Source organism: Callorhinus ursinus, unplaced genomic scaffold (assembly GCF_003265705.2).
Source record: "Callorhinus ursinus isolate GAN/ISIS: 27379988/994484 unplaced genomic scaffold, GSC_fseal_2.0 scaffold89, whole genome shotgun sequence".
Taxonomy (NCBI): Eukaryota; Metazoa; Chordata; class Mammalia; order Carnivora; family Otariidae; genus Callorhinus; species Callorhinus ursinus.
The window spans coordinates 169,098-185,011 of record NW_027397151.1 but is presented as its reverse complement, the minus strand read 5'-3'; the positions used below and the strand labels follow the sequence as shown (position 1 = coordinate 185,011).

Genomic DNA, 15,914 nt, shown 5'->3' with positions numbered 1-15,914 from the left:
CCCCCCCCCCCCCCCCCCCCCCCCCGCCATGACTGCCATGCATAGCTCTCTCCTTCCTCCCAGAGCTGCCGCAGACTCCAAGCTCCACACACAGTTCTGGGCATGGACCAAGGCCAGGGGCGGCAACAGCACAGAAAGGGTGAAGGGTCAGGTGCAGGAAGAAGGGCTTACTGAGGGCCGCTCAGCAGGCCTCCCTGGCACAGGTTGGGGGGCTTGTCTGAACCCTTTTGACCCCCACCTCTGTAGCTGCTTAGGGACTAGGAGGGAAGAAAAGGGAGACGTGGCCGAGTTCTAGGCTCTGCAAAGAGCGCGTGTCAGGGGGAAGAGTACTAAGTTCTCTAAGGGAAGATCTGTCCAGAGAGTTGGGAGGCTCTTCAGAGTTCAGAGCTTTGTCAGAACAGGACACGGGTGGTTTCCTTCCGGTACGTGTGTGTCTGTGTGTAAGGCGGATAGAGCAGAGCTGAGGAGGTCATTCAAGATGGAAAGGTGATTCTGTCTGGAGAAGTAGGGGCTTCCTGAGGTGGTCTCCTTTCCCCCAGTCTCGGCCCCCTGGAGGACCTCCCCGGCACAGCTGGCTCCAAAGGCCACCTTTGGCTTGTGCAGTCACTTGTCCTGCCCAGAATGTCACCCTCCTCTCTGACCCCTGATGGAATGACCTACAATCTGGGGTCCCACTTGGGCCCCTCTTTCTCCCTGAGCTTGCCCTTCACTTCTGGGGTTGTGACAGTTGCCCCGGCCCAATTCTTATTCCTGTCTCCTCAGACTGGGGGCTCTCAGAGACTTGCAGGGCACCAGGTTGCCTAATGGGGGCAGAGCGGTATTTGAGGGATTACCAGCATCCTCTGTTAATCTGACACCTGCCCGCTTGCATCCTCCTTCTACTTTGTTGGAGGGCACACCCCCTCCCCCGACCCCGGCTCTGTGTAGCCAGATGTCTGTGATCGGATGCAGGGGAGGCAGCATCCATACTCTCCCCCTTCCCTCCCGCGGCACCTGGAGAGAGGCAGCGTAACGACCAGGGGGCGCTTGGACAATGGGAACTTTATATGGGAGGGTGGGGCGCGTTCGCACCCTGTGGAGTCCCAGTCAACGTGGGAAGATGCTGCCATCAACTTTCTCCTCTAGGATGGTCTCCACGCGCCTCCTCTGCGGGTGAGAGGGGTTGGGGCCAAGTGTGCGGGGAGGAGGGCGGGGATCCCCCTCTGCCCCTTCCCGGGCCTGTGGGCACCTCTTGACGGTCCAGGGGGTCTGGGATCCGCGTTGGCTTCAGCTGCGGCGGCAGGAACAGCTCCAGCCGGATGGCGGCGCGCGCGGACTTCTGCTGCAGGATGAGGAGCGAGATCTCCTCCGCCTGCCGGTCGAGGGGTGGGAGTGAGGGGGTGTTTCTGAGTCTACGCGTTAAGTTTTGCCTTGCTCCGCCCGCCCCCTCCTGCAGGGCGCCTGGGCCGGTCCCTCCCGCCGTTTGATCCATCCCCACCCACCCCTTTCTTCAGCGGACCAGGGTCGGGCTCCCCACCCCGCCTGCCCCCCCACCCCGCCTGCCCCCCAGCCTTCCCGCCTGCGCGCCCCTTCCTTCCGGCCCCTAGCCTCACCCGCATGCGGATGTAGCGCAGCCTCAGGGCACGGATTCGTCCTCGGGCCTCCGCTGCCTTGAGGACGCCGAGGAGCATGTCCTGGCGCACCGCGGGCAGCTCGAGTGACTGCGTCCACGCGCGCGGGTCGGGCATATGGTACCCCAGCTCCACTGACTCACGGGGGAAGATGGAGGCGGCCACGCCCACGTCCTCAAGCAGGTCCCCGAAGAGCAGGTGGCGGTGACGCTGTGGGGGGCGCATGGCCGCCAGGCCTTCCAGCGATAGGGCCCAACCCGGCTTGGGGGGCTCCGCCGCGGGCGGCCCCTTGGCGCGCTCCTCACGGGACCCCTTTCCTGTTCGCTCTCGCGGACCCCCGCGCCCAGCCTCCTTCACCGCTGGCGACTGCATCCTGGGCCCTGCCGAGGGAAGAGTGAATCCCATTGGGCACCTACCAGCTCCTCTGGCCCGGCCCCTCTAGGTTCCCCACAGCGGGCTTTAGGTCCTGCCCCTCCAGCCTCTGCGCCCCCCCCTTTTTTTTTCTTTAAGGTTTATTTATTTATTTGAGAGAGAGAGAGAGAGAGCCCCCGCGCGAGCGAGAGCGAGAGGATCGAGGGGCAGAGGGACAGAGAGTCTTAAGCAGATTTCCGCGCTGATCAGGAGCCCCAAGCCCATCAATCTCAAGACCTCAGCAGAAACCAAGAGTCAGTTGCTTAACCGACTGCACCACCCAGGCGCCCCCAGCCTCTGCACCTTTGGGCAAGCCTAGCACTCATCCGATTTATCCTTGCAGTCAGCCATAAATTTCTGATTCACTTAGTTTCAGAAAATTCCCTTCCTGCCCATGGGCTGTTTCTCTGTCCACTGAGGAAATGCTGAGACCCCTGAGCTGACCCCTGGCCCTACCCAGGGGTGGAGACCGTGTTAAGACTGATCTGGGTGAGGCTTGGTAGGCCCTTCCCCACAATTCTGGAACCCTTGATGTGCCCTAGTCCCCCATGTCTGTGGCTGCCAGTCCGTCAGCAAACCCCCACCCCACTGGAACCCCAGGGCTGCTCTAGTTTGGCTAGCCGTGGCCTAGACCCCTCTGCCTTAGTGTTAGGGGCTGGAGATGGAGGGGATGGGCAGAGGAGATGTGTGTGCGTGTGTTTGTATGTTCTTGTGTGGGTCAGTCTGTGTGTCTGTGGGAGGTCCCACATATGTGCCAGGGATGCTGAAAGCAGAATGGACAGCTGGCTTGCTGCCCAAGGTGGGGTGGGGTAGGGGTGGTGGGGGCAGCCCGTCCTCCTAGCCTGTCCCCTGCTGGGTCTAGATGGAGGAAGGGAGAGCAGAGTCCAGGGTGGTGATAGACCAGTTAGGGCCCACAGGTGGGGAGAGGGAAATGCCCCTAAGGTCCTGGCTTAGCCCTGCAGGCTCCTTCCCGGCCCACAGCACCTCAGGCCCCAGAGCCTGGGCCACATCCTGGCCCACTGTGGGCTGGAGGCAGAGCGACAACGAGGCATCTGCTGGCGGCCAGCCCCCTCCCCCACCCCATTCTTAGCTACAGCGGTTGAGGGCCTGGCCCTTGTCCCCCTTCCCTACACCCCATACTTCCCACTTTCTAGGATCTGAGCCTCCAACTGAGGCCTGACTCCCTGGGGCTTGTTGACGCGGTTGCCTGGCAACCGGAGTCCCGCCCCCCCCCCCCCCCGCCGCCCCCGCGGGAGCTGGAGTGGGGCTGTCCCTGGGAAGGGAAGGGCTTGTGGGGTCCTGGTGCTTGGAGGGCGCCTCCATTCGAGGGGGGGAAATGCCTGCATTTGTCCCTGCCCCTTCCATGCTGGAGGAGGTGACCGCCAGCTTTTCCAGCCTGGGTGCCCTTTCTTTTCTTCCTGGGGAGCCCCAAACGCACTCTTGTGGGGGCTGTGGGCCCAGCTTCCAGGCTGGAGAGGTCTTCGGCGGCTAGTTTTGGGGCAGAGGGCATAGCTTATGAGACCTTCTTGTCTGATACGTTTTCCCCGATGCATGACCCAAAAGGGCTCCCACAACCGCTGTTGTTCACAGGAAAGGGAAACTGGGGCAGAGCTCAGGACCCCTTACCTCTTCCAGAGCAAGTTTGGGGTCTCAGGGGTCCCTCAAGTTCCCAGAGCCAGGTTTTGCTGAACCCCAAATTTCTGGGTCCTGGGTCCTGGGACCTAGATTTCTGTGATCTATTTTTGTATTTGTTAATTTCATACTATTTTATAACCAATTCACTTCTCAATGTATTAATTCTATAACTCACTCATGCACTCATCAGTTTATTCTACAATTCGTGAATTCGTTTGGTCCATGCTACAGTTCTCACTAGGCCAAAGTTAGTGCATTAAGTCCATAATTTGTTAATGCATGGGTGACTTCCATGGTGCCTACATAACTGTCCCCTTCATTCATGGATGTGTGCCAAGGGCAATGGTGCTTTTTTGTGGGTTTAGGACCTGCACCCCTGAGATGGGAACTGTCCTGGCTTTGGGGGTGGGGTCTCAGCGGACCAGGAGATTATTGATTGTTCACCTTGTTTGGGGAAGCTTGCTCTGGCTTCCTGGTGAAAAGGTAAACTATGACTTTGAGCCCCTATATCCCAGAGTGTGCACTACCCTCGAGCTCCACTGAATGACTGTCCATCCTTCCAGCCCCCAAGCCTTTGCACAAGCTGTTCCTGTATGCTGCCTGTTCCTGCCCAGTATGTGCCTTTGGGGTGTGACCTGGGCCTTGGGGTTCAGCACCAAACTTGGGGCTTGTTGAAGACAAAGGTCTCTGGAATCCAGAAGCAGTGAGGGCTTAGGGAGTCTGACCTAACAGGCAACCTCCTCCAGGCAGGCCTCCTGGATACATATAGCCCAGGCAGGGGCTGCTTCTGGCTCAACTCTGTGCTCCCACACTGGTGAGCTGTGGGAGACAGGGATCTGGGCTCTCCTCTCAGCTTCCCAGGTCTGGGCCAGGAGGGCTCACAGAAGGGAATTGCTTGCTGGCTCCTGGCAGTGGAGTGGGTTTTATAGGGCAAGTGGGGGCATGCTTTCCTGCAAGAAGGGACTTGTCACTTTCCCTCTGTTTTTATAGGATTGAAAAACTTTGGTATCCCTCCTCCCCAATCCTCCGAGGGCTTGGTACCCACACAGCTCACATTCCTGAAAGTAGCTTCTTCCAGCTTCTCCCCACACCTTGTGGTTCCCTGGGGGGGGGGGGATGGGGGTGGTGCTACCTGTGTGTCTGGGGCCCAGCACCTGGGAGAGACCACCAGGCAGGTGTCTTCCATCTATTTCTGTGTCCAGGATTCATGTGTTTTTCAAGGGCTGATGGAAATGCTGAGATCTAAAAGTATGTTGGTTGTCTCCAAAGCCTGAAAATAAAACCCCAAAATAAAATTCAAAGCTTTATTAAATGACTATAGAATTTAACATTATATTGAAAATCCACACATAACTCAATTCTCCTGTTGCCTTATATAACTATGATAAGGTTAAAATCACACAAACTAATTTATTATGATGAAACTCAGAATTTTTAAAATCCTTTCACTTTTTAACAGCACAAATGGGCTGGGGGCTGACTCGCCCTGGAGCGGCTGGTCTGTGTGAGGCTTCCGTTGACTGCACTGGGACCCCTGAGCCCAGCCCAGGGATGGCGAAGCAAGCCGAGACAGAGGGGAGCAGACAGAGTGCCTGCCTGGGGCCCTGAGTGCTGGCGTTTCCGGGCTCCGACTCACCGGGCAAGAGTAAAGTGCATTCTCCCCACTTTGTGGGTGTAAACCTCTCTGGGACCCAGGTCTTGCTACAAATGCCATGACTCACGAGTATAGACCAGGCAGCTCTAGCCACAGTTCGTGGACACACATTCTGTGCTCATTCATGTGAGCTGCATGCCTTGGGCTGTCCCTGATTTCCCTGTGATGTGGGAAACAAAGGCCAAAGAAAAATTAAATTTCCTTACTACTTACAACCCATTGACAAGTCCTTGAAACAGGCAGAGTGACCTTCCTCTGGGAGCTCAGCTGCCTTGATGTGGACACTTTGCTAAGGGCAAAAGGCAATCTTAGCTCGATTCCCAGAATCCTGTGAATCTATTTTATTTTATTTTTTTTTTGAGAGAGCAGGAGAGCTCGTGCACGCAGCGCAGGTGGGAGGGGCAGAGGGAGAGGGAGACAGGAGGATCCCAAGCAGGCTCCACACTCAGCCCACAGCTCAACTTGGGACTTAATCTCACGACCCTGAGATCATGACCAGAGGGAAAGTTACAAGTCCCTTCTTGCAGGAAAGCATGCCCCCACTCGCCCTATAAAATTGAAATCAAGAGTTGGTCGCTTAACTGACTGAGCTACCCAGGCGCCCCTAAGTTTACTTTAAACATATAGAAATTCCTTTGGAAACTTCCTTTATCTCTACCCCCCAAGATGTATGTTGGCAGTCATCCCCCAGGCATATGACCCACCGATATACATCTGAAGGGTCTACTAGATAGTAATAAATGACCTTTTCCTAACAATAGCTAGCCCCTCAGGGTCCTGGAAACTTTGCTTCCAAAACACCTTGGAGGCTTGTGCTGTCCCTAACCCCCTCCCAACTTAAAGGTATATAATCAACCACTCCTCACAAGCCTGGTGCAGCTCTTTGTGCCCACGGTCCCGTCCCTGGGCTTTAATGAAAACACCTTTTTGCATTGAAGACGTCTCAAGAATTCTTTCTTGGCCATTGGCTCCGAACCTCAACATTTCCACATCACCTGTGTGTTTTGTTTTGCCTGCATGTGACATATGTTTGAGGGTATCCTGCGTGGACACAAATGCTCTCCCACATAACGAGTCCCCTGCTGGCCCCTGTGTGACACCTGTGTTCTGTGTCTTACTCTGGCTGCTCAGGGGTCCTGAGAGCTCTGTGCTGCCAGCCCCCTTTGTGGGAGCGCTTTAGGGTCTGGGGAGTATAGTTAGCCTCCCAGCCTGGCCACCCACCAGCCAGGTGACCGAGCCTGTACTTTGGCTAAGACTGTCCCTGTGAGGGGCACTCGCATGGGACGCCTTTCCATACCAGCCTCATGCCGCCCCCCGCTTTCGTAGTCTGTGCCTGAGTAGGGAGGCCACTGAAGGCCACCATGAAACCCAGCTCTGTATGCTCCTGAGTGGGCAGGTGGGCAGAGGCAGCTGGGGCAGTGGGGACTGGGGTTGGCTGCTTAAACCTTGGTGAGCCCAGCGAGGGGAGGCTGCAGGAGGCCAAGCCTCCTTGGGTTCCTGTCCCTGCTGGGCTCCTGAGGTCAGCAGGATCCTGCTTTCAGCTTCATCTGGGGAGTGTGGTGCACGTATATATCTCCTGGGAGTCCGAAGGCCTTGATCTGTGTGTCTGCCTATTCTCTCTTGTCTACTCATGTGCTTCGAGTGCATGTTGGTGTGGGTTCTCGTGTGTGTGTCCCACGTGTTTGTGCCTGCGAGTCTGTGTGCATTTCTGAGCATGAACCCATGTTTGTGTCTTCACTCGTGTGTCTATTTGGGCGTCTTTGTGTGTATTTGCAGGCATGTGAGACTGTGCGTCCCTGCGTGTCCCAAGTGAGTGTCTCTGTGGTTGTGCCCTGTGCCTCCATACTGTCCCTGAATCAGCTGCAGTGAAGATGCAGAGGTAAGTCCTGGGGGACAGCTTGGGATGCTGAATCCTAGGGCATCTGCCTGCCCTGTCCGTTCCTGATTTGCCAGGTATCTTAGCAACGCTGCTGCCAGTCGCCTAGCAACCAGGTCCCCATCCTTGGAGATGGATGTTCCAAGCAGGGTCTGGGATATGTGAGCAGAGCCTGTGCAGGAAGAAGGACCCCACGACTTAGAGGCTGTGACTCAGCTCAGGGGTCACCCACATGGCATGTGACCCCAGTGTTGGGACGGAGGCAGCTCCATGGGAACTGTTCAGCTGCATGGGTGCTGGGGGCCCAGGCTGTGAGGGAATGATGCTCAGATGTTGCTCTGGGATCCAGCTGTTGCAGAGACACCCTTGGTGTGTCTCAAAGTGGCAGATGGATCTGGGTTTGAACCCTGTCTCTGCCACTTTGACAGGTGGCTTCACAACGTTGAGGCTTAATGCTCCTGTCTGCACAAAGGTGATGCTGATTGGCAGTGACCTGGTGTGGTGGGGATGGATGAGCTCATGTTCATGATGGACATGTGGAGCATGCAGTAGGCACACAGGGTGCACAGCAGAGTCTAGGCATCCTGCTTGTCCACAAGGCTCTAATCCACTCAGGCCTCGCCAGGCAGGGGCACCGCTGTGTACCTACCCACCTGTTGGCCTGCTGTGGCTCAGTTCCCCTGGCAGACCAGCGGAGGGAGCTGTTCTGGGCACAGAAGGCCAACCGAGGCTGATCTGAGTCCACCCGAGGCAGTGCCTCTGTGTGTTAGACGAGGCCCCACACCCTCGTCCAGTCTATGCGTCTTGTGTGCGTCCCTGAGTCTCTGTTCCATGTCTCTGTGTGTGTCCTTCTGTGGCTCTCTGTCCCTTGACTCAGTTCCTGTGTGGATCCGCGTCCCTGTGTCTGTGTGTGGGAGTCTGTCTCTGTCGTTCACCTCTAAGTGTGTGCCCTGGTCCCTTGGTCTGTCCAAAGGACGTCCAGTGTGGGGCCTGGTGACCCCCCTTCCCTGCGGCCCCCTCCTCCAGCCTGCGTGGCTCCTCCTCCTCGGAAGCAGCAGTCTCCGCCCCACCCCCAGCTCCGCGCTAGGCTGCTGCGTCTGGTCTGGCGTCTTCTGAGAAGGAGCAGCCGCTCCTGCCGCTCCTGCCGCAGCCCCATGCAGACCCGCTCTGGGGCGGCCAGTGGATCCCAGTCCCGCTCTGCCGGTGCTGACGGTTAGAGTGTCGGCAGTCTCAGCTCCCACGCAGGTTGCTAAGGTAAGGCCTAAGCTGCCGGGGGTCAGGGGTCGGGTATGGACAGACTGCAGCCCTCGGGCAGGACTGGGGAGGGGCAGTAGGAAGTCGGCCCATGTCCTGTGTCCCAGGTGTTTCTGGGTGTGTCTCCTGTGTGCGCCTGAGGTCAGGTTTGCACCTGTCTGTGGGTGGTGTGCGCACATGGATGGCTGTGTGTCTGTGAGTCCCTGTGGGTGGGCACGTGTCTTGGTGTGTAACTGCATAACCATGTCCGCAGTCCCCTGTGGGAGTCTGCCAGCCACATGAGACCGTGTCCTTGTCTGCACACATGCCTCTAGATGTGTCCCTGTCTGTGCATACATGTCTGCTTGTCTCCATTGTTTCTGAGTGTGTGCGTGTGCCTCTGCATCTAAGGCTGTCTGGGGGGGGGCGGTCCATGTGCCTGGTGGGCTGCACACACTGTGCTTGGAGGCCTCAAGTCGGGTGGGTGTTGGGTGCTGTGGTCATGTGTCCCTGTTCTCTCCCAGGTACCAGGTGACTTTGCACACAGGGAGGTGGCATGGAGTCCCTCTTCCCTGCCCCATTCTGGGAGGTCCTCTACAGCGGCCATCTGCAAGGCAACCTATCCCTCCTGAGCCCCAACCACAGCCTGCTGCCCCCTAACCTTCTGCTCAATGCCAGCCACGGCGCCTTTCTGCCCCTTGGGCTCAAGGTCACCATTGTGGGGCTTTACCTGGCCGTCTGCATTGGGGGACTGCTGGGGAACTGCCTCGTCATGTATGTCATCCTCAGGTAGGCTGGGGACCCGCCCACACTGCTGCAGAGGGGAAATGGGCAGGGGGCTGTTTGGGTGGGCCTGGCAGGGAGAGACTGGCACTTTTCCCATTCAATTTCTGGTCATCCTGTCAGGCACTGTCAGGGTCAGGGTCAGTCCGTAGGCCCTGGATGCTCACGTCTTCACGGTTGGGGCACCTGACGGGGTGGGGGGAGAGGAAAGGATCAGCCCTGCTCACCCCAGTCCTGGCAGGGGGGAGGAGGGAGGGTGCAGCTGTGTCCCTGCAGGAATGTCACCCTGACTCTTGACAGATAACACTCCCTGATCTGAGCTGTGGGCCCAGCTCCTCGCCGAGCCACCATGTGAGGGTCTCTTGGACCTCACCGTGACCCTGAGAGGCAGCTCTTGTCACTGGCCCGTGCTGGGGCCAGTGCCCGAAGCCCCTTCCCTTCAGCTCCATCGTCACTGCTGGAGTCTGCGCCGACTCCAGCATCTGCTGGTGCTCAGACTGGGAAAGCCTGTGGGGTCAGGAGGGGTGGCCAGGCTGCAGGATAGGGGAACATCATAGGGGAACAGCGTGGGGACAGTGTGAAGACATGCATGTGCATGTGTGTGTTCATGTGCACACATGTAGGTGGGCACACAACGGTCAGTGCACACATGTACACATGCGTGTGTGAGAGTGAGCACATGTGAGTCAGTGTGCTGCATGGTGTACACGTGTGCACACACTTGTACCTTAAAGCCGGACATGCATGTATGAGCATGCACGTGTACACAGGAGTGTGAGTGTGCACGCATGTGTGCCCATATGTGTGAAAAACGGTGTGTGTATGTGTGAGTGTGTACATGGACATGTGCAAGGTGTGTGTGTTGGTGTGTATGGTGCACATCCTTACTCAGGGGCCAGGAAGAGCAGCCATCTGTCCCCAGCGCTGAACCCCAGGGGCCTGGACTCACATGCCCCTCTGTGGCTGGAGAGTGTGCTGTGGTGACGAGTGCCCCAACCTGTGGTGGTCTTGCTCACGCTTCCTGTCATGACTGCTTCTCTCTATCTCTCCTCTGCACTGGGGCATCCAAACTCAGAGCCACATCCTGATTAGAGCAGACAGGGAAGGTCCCCAGAGAGACTGATGTGCAGGGACTGGCCCGAGTGTCAGCACAGTGTAATCTGAGCCTGTAGACTGGGGTCGGCTGCCCCAGGAATCAGAGACACTGGTTCCAAGCCCTGCTCTTTTTAAGAAACTTTATTTTTTTAGAGTGGTTTTAGGTTCAAAGCAACATTGAGAGGAAAGGACAGAGATTTCCCATATACCCTCTGCACTGCCCCCACATACATAGTCTCCCTTGTTACCAACATCCCCACCAGAATAGTGCATTTTATAATTAATTACAACTCAGTTTTACAACTGAACCTACATCAACCACATCCTGATCACCCAAAGTCCACAGTTTACACTATGGTTCACTCTTGGTGTACGTTCTATGGGTTTTGACAAATATGTAATGACATGTGTCTACCATGTAGTATCACACAGAATAGTCTCACTGCCCTGAGAACGCTCTGTGCTCTGCCTGCTCATCCCTCCTCACCCCCCAACGCCTGGCAACCACTGATCTTTTACTGTCTCCATAGTTCTGCCTTATCCACAACATCACATAGTTGGAACCATACCGTGTGTAGCTTTCTCAGATTGGCTTCTGTGGTATACATTTAAGGTTCCTCCATGTCCTTTCTTTTTTTTTTTTTTTAATTCACATTAGCCTTAATTTTAATAAGATTTGGCATCTTTTTGCATGCTTGATGGCTGTTTCTTTAAAAAAAATTTTTTAATTGAAGTATAGTTGACACACAATGTTACATTAATTTCATGTGTACTCCTGTATGTTTTTTCATGGCTTGACTGCTCATTTCTTTTTTTTTTTTTTAAGATTTTATTTATTTCAGAGAAAGAGAGAAAGCACGTGCTTGAGTGGGGAGAGGGGCAGAGGGAGAGGGAGAAGTGGACTCGCTGAGCAGGGAACCCGACGCGGGGCTCGATCCCAGCACCTTGAGATGACCTGAGCTGCAGGCAGACGCTTAAGAGACTGAGCCACCCAGGCACCCCGACAGCTCATTTCTTTTATCACTGAATATTGCTCCATTTTCTGGATCTACTGTGGTTTATTTATCTCCCATCACTTACTGAAGGACATCTTGGTTGCTTCCAAGTTTTGGCAATTATGAATAGAGCTGCTACAAACATCTGTGTGCAGTGTTTTTTTTGTGTGTGTAGATAGAAGTTTTCGACTCCTTTGGGTAAATATCAAGGAGTGTGATTGCAGGATTATATGGAAGAGTATGTTTAGCTTGGTAAGAAACCACCAAACTGTCTTCCAAAGTGACTGCGCCATTTTGCATTCCCACCAGCAACCAATGAGAGTTCCTGTTGCTCCACACCCTCACCAGCCTTTGGTGTCAGTGTTCTGGATTTTGCCCATTTTAAGAGGTGTGTAGTAGTATCTCACTGTTGTTTTAATTGGTGAGGTGACTGTTAAAGTCTTTGGCCCTTTTTTTTTGAGAGAGAGAGAGAGATTGGGGGAGGGGCAGAGAGAGAGAATCTCAAGCAGACTCCCTGCTGAGCTTGGGGACCAAGGTGAGGCTTGATCTCAGGACCCTGAGATCAGGACCTGAGCCCAAACCAGGAGACAGATGCTTAACCAACTGAGCCACCCAGGCGCCCCAGGTTGTCTGTTTTCTTATCATTGAGTTTTAAGAGTTCTTTGTATATTCTCGACAGCAGTCCTGTATCACATGTGTCTTTGGCAAATCTTTCCTCTTGTCTGTGGCTTGTCTTCTAGTTCTCTTGATCCTGTCTGCTTTTTTACCAGCTCTTTTCAAGACCAGTTAGATCCTCTGAGCCTAAGTGTCCTCCTGCATAGAGTGGGGGATCAAAATAGCATTTTTGAAATCTTAAATGAGATAAAATCCATGTGAAGAACTTGGCACAAGTGTCTGCCATTGTGGTCATTGTTGCTGTTATTTGGTCATAATTAAGGCCTGTTTGTGCTTACTCCTAATCCCTCTCTAAGATGCAGAACTGACCTCAGATTCCTTTATGGCAGCCTAACTGACACGGAACATTGTCATCTCTGGTGTTTCCGCTGCCAACACTATCATCACCACCATCATTACTCCCATCTCTACTACCTCCAGCATCACCATGACCATTGCTGCTGTTTCCACCACCACCACCACAGTTACCACCTCCACCATCACCACCACCACCATCACCACCACAATTACCACCTCCACCACCACCACCATAGTTACCACCTCCACCACCACCACTATAGTTACCACCACAATTACCACCTCCACCATCACGACCATAATTACCACCACCACCACCGCCACCACCATCACCACCATAGTTACCACCACCACCACCACAATCACCACCATAGTTACCACCATCACCACCACAATCACCACCATAGTTACCACCACCACCACCATCACCACCACAATGACCACCTCCACCATCACCACCTCCACCATCACGACCACAATTACCACCACCGCCATCACCACCACAATTACCACCTCCACCATCACCACCATAATCTCCATCACCACCATCACCACCATCATAACTATTAATTCATTTCAACAAATATTTATTAAGCAGCCATAATGTCCCAGGACCTGTTCCTTGGATATAGCCAGACCTCATTAGCAACCCTCCCATTCCTGTCACCATTTCCTGTTTCTGTCACCAGACTACAACATGGACTTAGAAGGACTTGATGTGCTCTTACAGACTTTGGAGCCCATAGAAACCTCTGGTATCTGTAGGGCCAACCTTGTAGTCCGTGTAGGGTCTTCAGGAAGACTTGGAAGGAAGGGAGGGAGGACAAGTCCTTTTTCTTAGGATTCTTACCCTTTTGCTCCCATGTGGAGTCAGATGTGTGCTCTGCTACCCTACACACCCAACTTTTTCAAAGCAGAGCAGTCTTTGGGTTTGGAACACTTTTGTGTGTGCCAGAAGGACTGTTTGCCCCCAGGCTCCATGCTGGGCCCAAGAATCTGCATTTAACAAGGGTCTCAGAGTGGGTGCTCCTCGTGGTGGCAATAAGAAGGGCCCTGGGCCTTTGCTGCCAGGTCCAGCCAGGGAGACTAGATGAAGCCTTCCTTCTCCCTGTGCTCTCTGCAGACACACCAAGATGAAGACAGCTACCAACATTTACATCTTTAACCTGGCCCTGGCAGACACTTTGGTGCTGCTGACACTGCCCTTCCAGGGCACAGACGTCCTCTTGGGCTTTTGGCCTTTTGGAAATGCCCTGTGCAAGACGGTCATTGCCATCGACTATTACAACATGTTTACCAGCACCTTCACACTGACTGCCATGAGTGTGGACCGCTATGTAGCCATCTGCCACCCCATCCGTGCTCTCGATGTCCGGACGTCCAGCAAGGCCCAGGCTGTCAATGTGGCCATCTGGGCTCTGGCGTCTGTCGTCGGCGTTCCTGTTGCCATCATGGGCTCGGCACAGGTCGAGGATGAAGGTCAGTGGGGTGGCCCCTCTTCCCCAGTGCTGTTGTCTCCTGGATCCCAGAGGGTCCCTCCTGGTTTATCCAACTTGACCCCGCTTTTCTCCCTGCAGAGATTGAGTGTCTGGTGGAGATCCCTTCCCCACAGGACTACTGGGGCCCCGTGTTTGCCATCTGCATCTTCCTCTTCTCCTTCATCATTCCCGTACTCATCATCTCCATCTGCTATAGCCTCATGATCCGGCGGCTGCGTGGTGTCCGCCTGCTGTCTGGCTCCCGAGAGAAGGACCGGAACCTGCGGCGCATCACGCGGCTAGTGCTGGTGGTGGTGGCAGTGTTTGTGGGCTGCTGGACGCCTGTCCAGGTGTTTGTGCTGGTCCAAGGGCTGGGTGTTCAGCCGGGCAGTGAGACTGCTGTGGCTCTCTTGCGCTTCTGCACAGCCCTTGGCTATGTCAACAGCTGCCTCAACCCCATCCTCTATGCCTTCTTGGACGAGAATTTCAAGGCCTGCTTCCGAAAGTTCTGCTGCACTCCTGCCCTGCGCCGGGAGATGCAGGTGTCTGACCGTGTGCGCAGCATTGCCAGGGATGTGGCCCTCGCCTGCAAGACCTCTGAGACAATACCACGGCCCGCATGACTAGGCGTGGACCTGCCCATGGTGCCTGTCAGCCCACAGAGCCCGTCAACACCCAACACGGAGCTCACCCAGGTCACTGCTCTCTAGGCTGACACCCAACCTGTGTCCTGAGCATTGCCAGACTCGAGGACTTCACTGTGGCTGCAGAGGGCCTGGTGACATCATGGGACAGGTCAGACTAAAGCTGCCCTCCTGGTGCGGAGCAGAGAGGGGACACCCACCAGTGAGTGTGCCTGGCCAGAGCCCATGCCAACACCCTTACGCATCACGGGCACTTCTGGCCCCTCCCCTGCTGCACCCTGTGTGCTCTTGGTGTGTACACACCTGGCGGTGACAGCAGCCCATGTCCTTGTGCCATGTGCTCTCTGCATGGAGCCCTGCAGCCCCTCCTCGGGGCAGCCGGATGAGCTCGGAGCTGCCTAGAGAGCTGGCATGCCTCTGTGGGCAGTAGGGCTTGGAGTTGCTGATATGGACTTGCCTGGCACTCAACTGCTGTCACCTCCTTGTCCCCCACTCCTGCTTCTGAAAGGTTTCTCAGAGAGGCTTTTCACTCCAGAAGCACAAAGAACTGTCAGCCACAGATGTGGCTGTCCAGGTGTACAGAGGTGGCTCAGAAGGAAGGTGGGCTGCTTGATCACCTCAGGCCACTCTGTCATTCTTGAAACAGCCCTGTGTGCCTGGTCTTGGCTGCACAGTGCTGGGGCGGGGGCGCGCTCTGCCATGTTCTGTCTAGGGGTCCATGGGTCTTCCTTGGCTCTCTTGAAATCAGAGTTCAGCAGCTATGCAGCTGACAGGACCCTGCGCTCTGCTTGGACCCTGGTGGACTTGGAAGAGGAGTGGCAGTTGGGGTGGGTTATGCTCTGCCTCTGCAGTGACTGATACTGGCTTTGTTTACAAGCCTCCAGGTGTCTGTGGGGAGGCTTGAGCTTCCTGCTGTCAGGACTAGTCTTAAATGGTGACAAATCAGGGTGGCTTCACATGCAGAGCTAGTATAAGGGGTGAGGCTTGACAGGGCCTCCTTGAGCCAAGTGTGAGAACTGCCTGGTGTGGGAACACTGTTCGGGGGGAGAGGGTCTCCCGGCGGTGGTCACCGGCGAAGCACCCTCCCTGGTCTGCAGATGGAAGCTGCAGTTTGGTAACTTTGCAAACACTCTTCCCTGCAGATAAACTATTGAAATACAACACTGAAAAGACTATTCTGCCTCCACCTGTAAGCTGAGCTGCAGACCTCAGCCAGGTGACCTTAGTCACCTGCAAACAATAGGAAGCACTGACTTTGGGCTTCTCCTGCTTCAGGGAGCCCTGGCTCTGTGGGGTCATTCCTGGGGGGGATGGAGCTGTGCTGTCTGCAGTGGGAGGCTCTGGAGACTGTAGCTGCCACAGCTGGGGCATTTTCATGACAAGGCTGAAAGATCTGTGATTTGTGCTGGTGTAACATGTATCTTCATGTATTTATGCATGCAACAAGTGTGAATTCCCCTACATGTAACCAACCCTGGTCTTGCTTCCAGGGGTCATTGGGGGCCATAATAAATCCCTGCCCACTGAG

General features: G+C 55.3%; 2 protein-coding genes across 9 annotated transcripts in view; one reads left to right on the top strand and one right to left on the bottom strand.

Annotated features, from left to right (window-relative positions):
* The window catches only part of LKAAEAR1 (LKAAEAR motif containing 1), a 3,558-nt gene extending 414 nt beyond the window's left edge, over window positions 1–3,144 (bottom strand). Inside the window, exons 1-4 of one of the 5 annotated variants that reach the window (XM_073888327.1) lie at window positions 3,006–3,144; window positions 1,593–1,990; window positions 1,229–1,351; window positions 1,072–1,146 (exon numbers count right to left, since the gene is read on the bottom strand). In XM_073888327.1, coding sequence (XP_073744428.1) covers window positions 1,087–1,146; window positions 1,229–1,351; window positions 1,593–1,982 — 573 coding nt within the window. In that variant the 5' untranslated portion in view covers window positions 1,983–1,990; window positions 3,006–3,144 and the 3' untranslated portion in view covers window positions 1,072–1,086. Of the gene's footprint in view, window positions 1–950; window positions 1,352–1,592; window positions 1,991–3,005 lie in introns of those variants that run through there. The other 4 variants (XM_025865063.2, XM_073888326.1, XM_073888328.1 and 1 more) reach the window with 4 other exon arrangements.
* Window positions 3,145–4,766: 1,622 nt separating this feature from the next.
* Window positions 4,767–15,913, top strand: OPRL1 (opioid related nociceptin receptor 1). Of its 4 annotated transcripts, none has more exons than XM_025865055.2 (4): window positions 4,767–8,440; window positions 8,944–9,208; window positions 13,388–13,743; window positions 13,842–15,913. In XM_025865055.2, exons 2-4 carry the CDS (start codon window positions 8,976–8,978, stop codon window positions 14,363–14,365), a joined length of 1,113 nt encoding a protein of 370 aa, XP_025720840.1. In that variant the 5' UTR covers window positions 4,767–8,440; window positions 8,944–8,975; the 3' UTR covers window positions 14,366–15,913. The 4 variants fall into 4 exon arrangements, with proteins under 4 accessions (XP_025720840.1, XP_073744400.1, XP_073744401.1 ...); XM_073888299.1 differs by lacking the exon at window positions 4,767–8,440 and adding an exon at window positions 11,602–11,680 and having other exon boundaries at window positions 8,955–9,208; XM_073888300.1 differs by lacking the exons at window positions 4,767–8,440; window positions 8,944–9,208 and adding exons at window positions 9,641–9,690; window positions 11,602–11,680.
* Window position 15,914: the final 1 nt, after the last annotated feature.

Coding starts and splice junctions, on each gene's coding strand:
- OPRL1 (XM_025865055.2), top strand. CDS start 8,976: ATGGAGTCCCTCTTCCCTGCCCCATTCTGGGAGGTCCTCTACAGCGGC. Junction 9,209..13,387: donor GTCATGTATGTCATCCTCAG/GTAGGCTGGGGA, acceptor TGCTCTCTGCAG/ACACACCAAGATGAAGACAG. Junction 13,744..13,841: donor GGCACAGGTCGAGGATGAAG/GTCAGTGGGGTG, acceptor TTCTCCCTGCAG/AGATTGAGTGTCTGGTGGAG.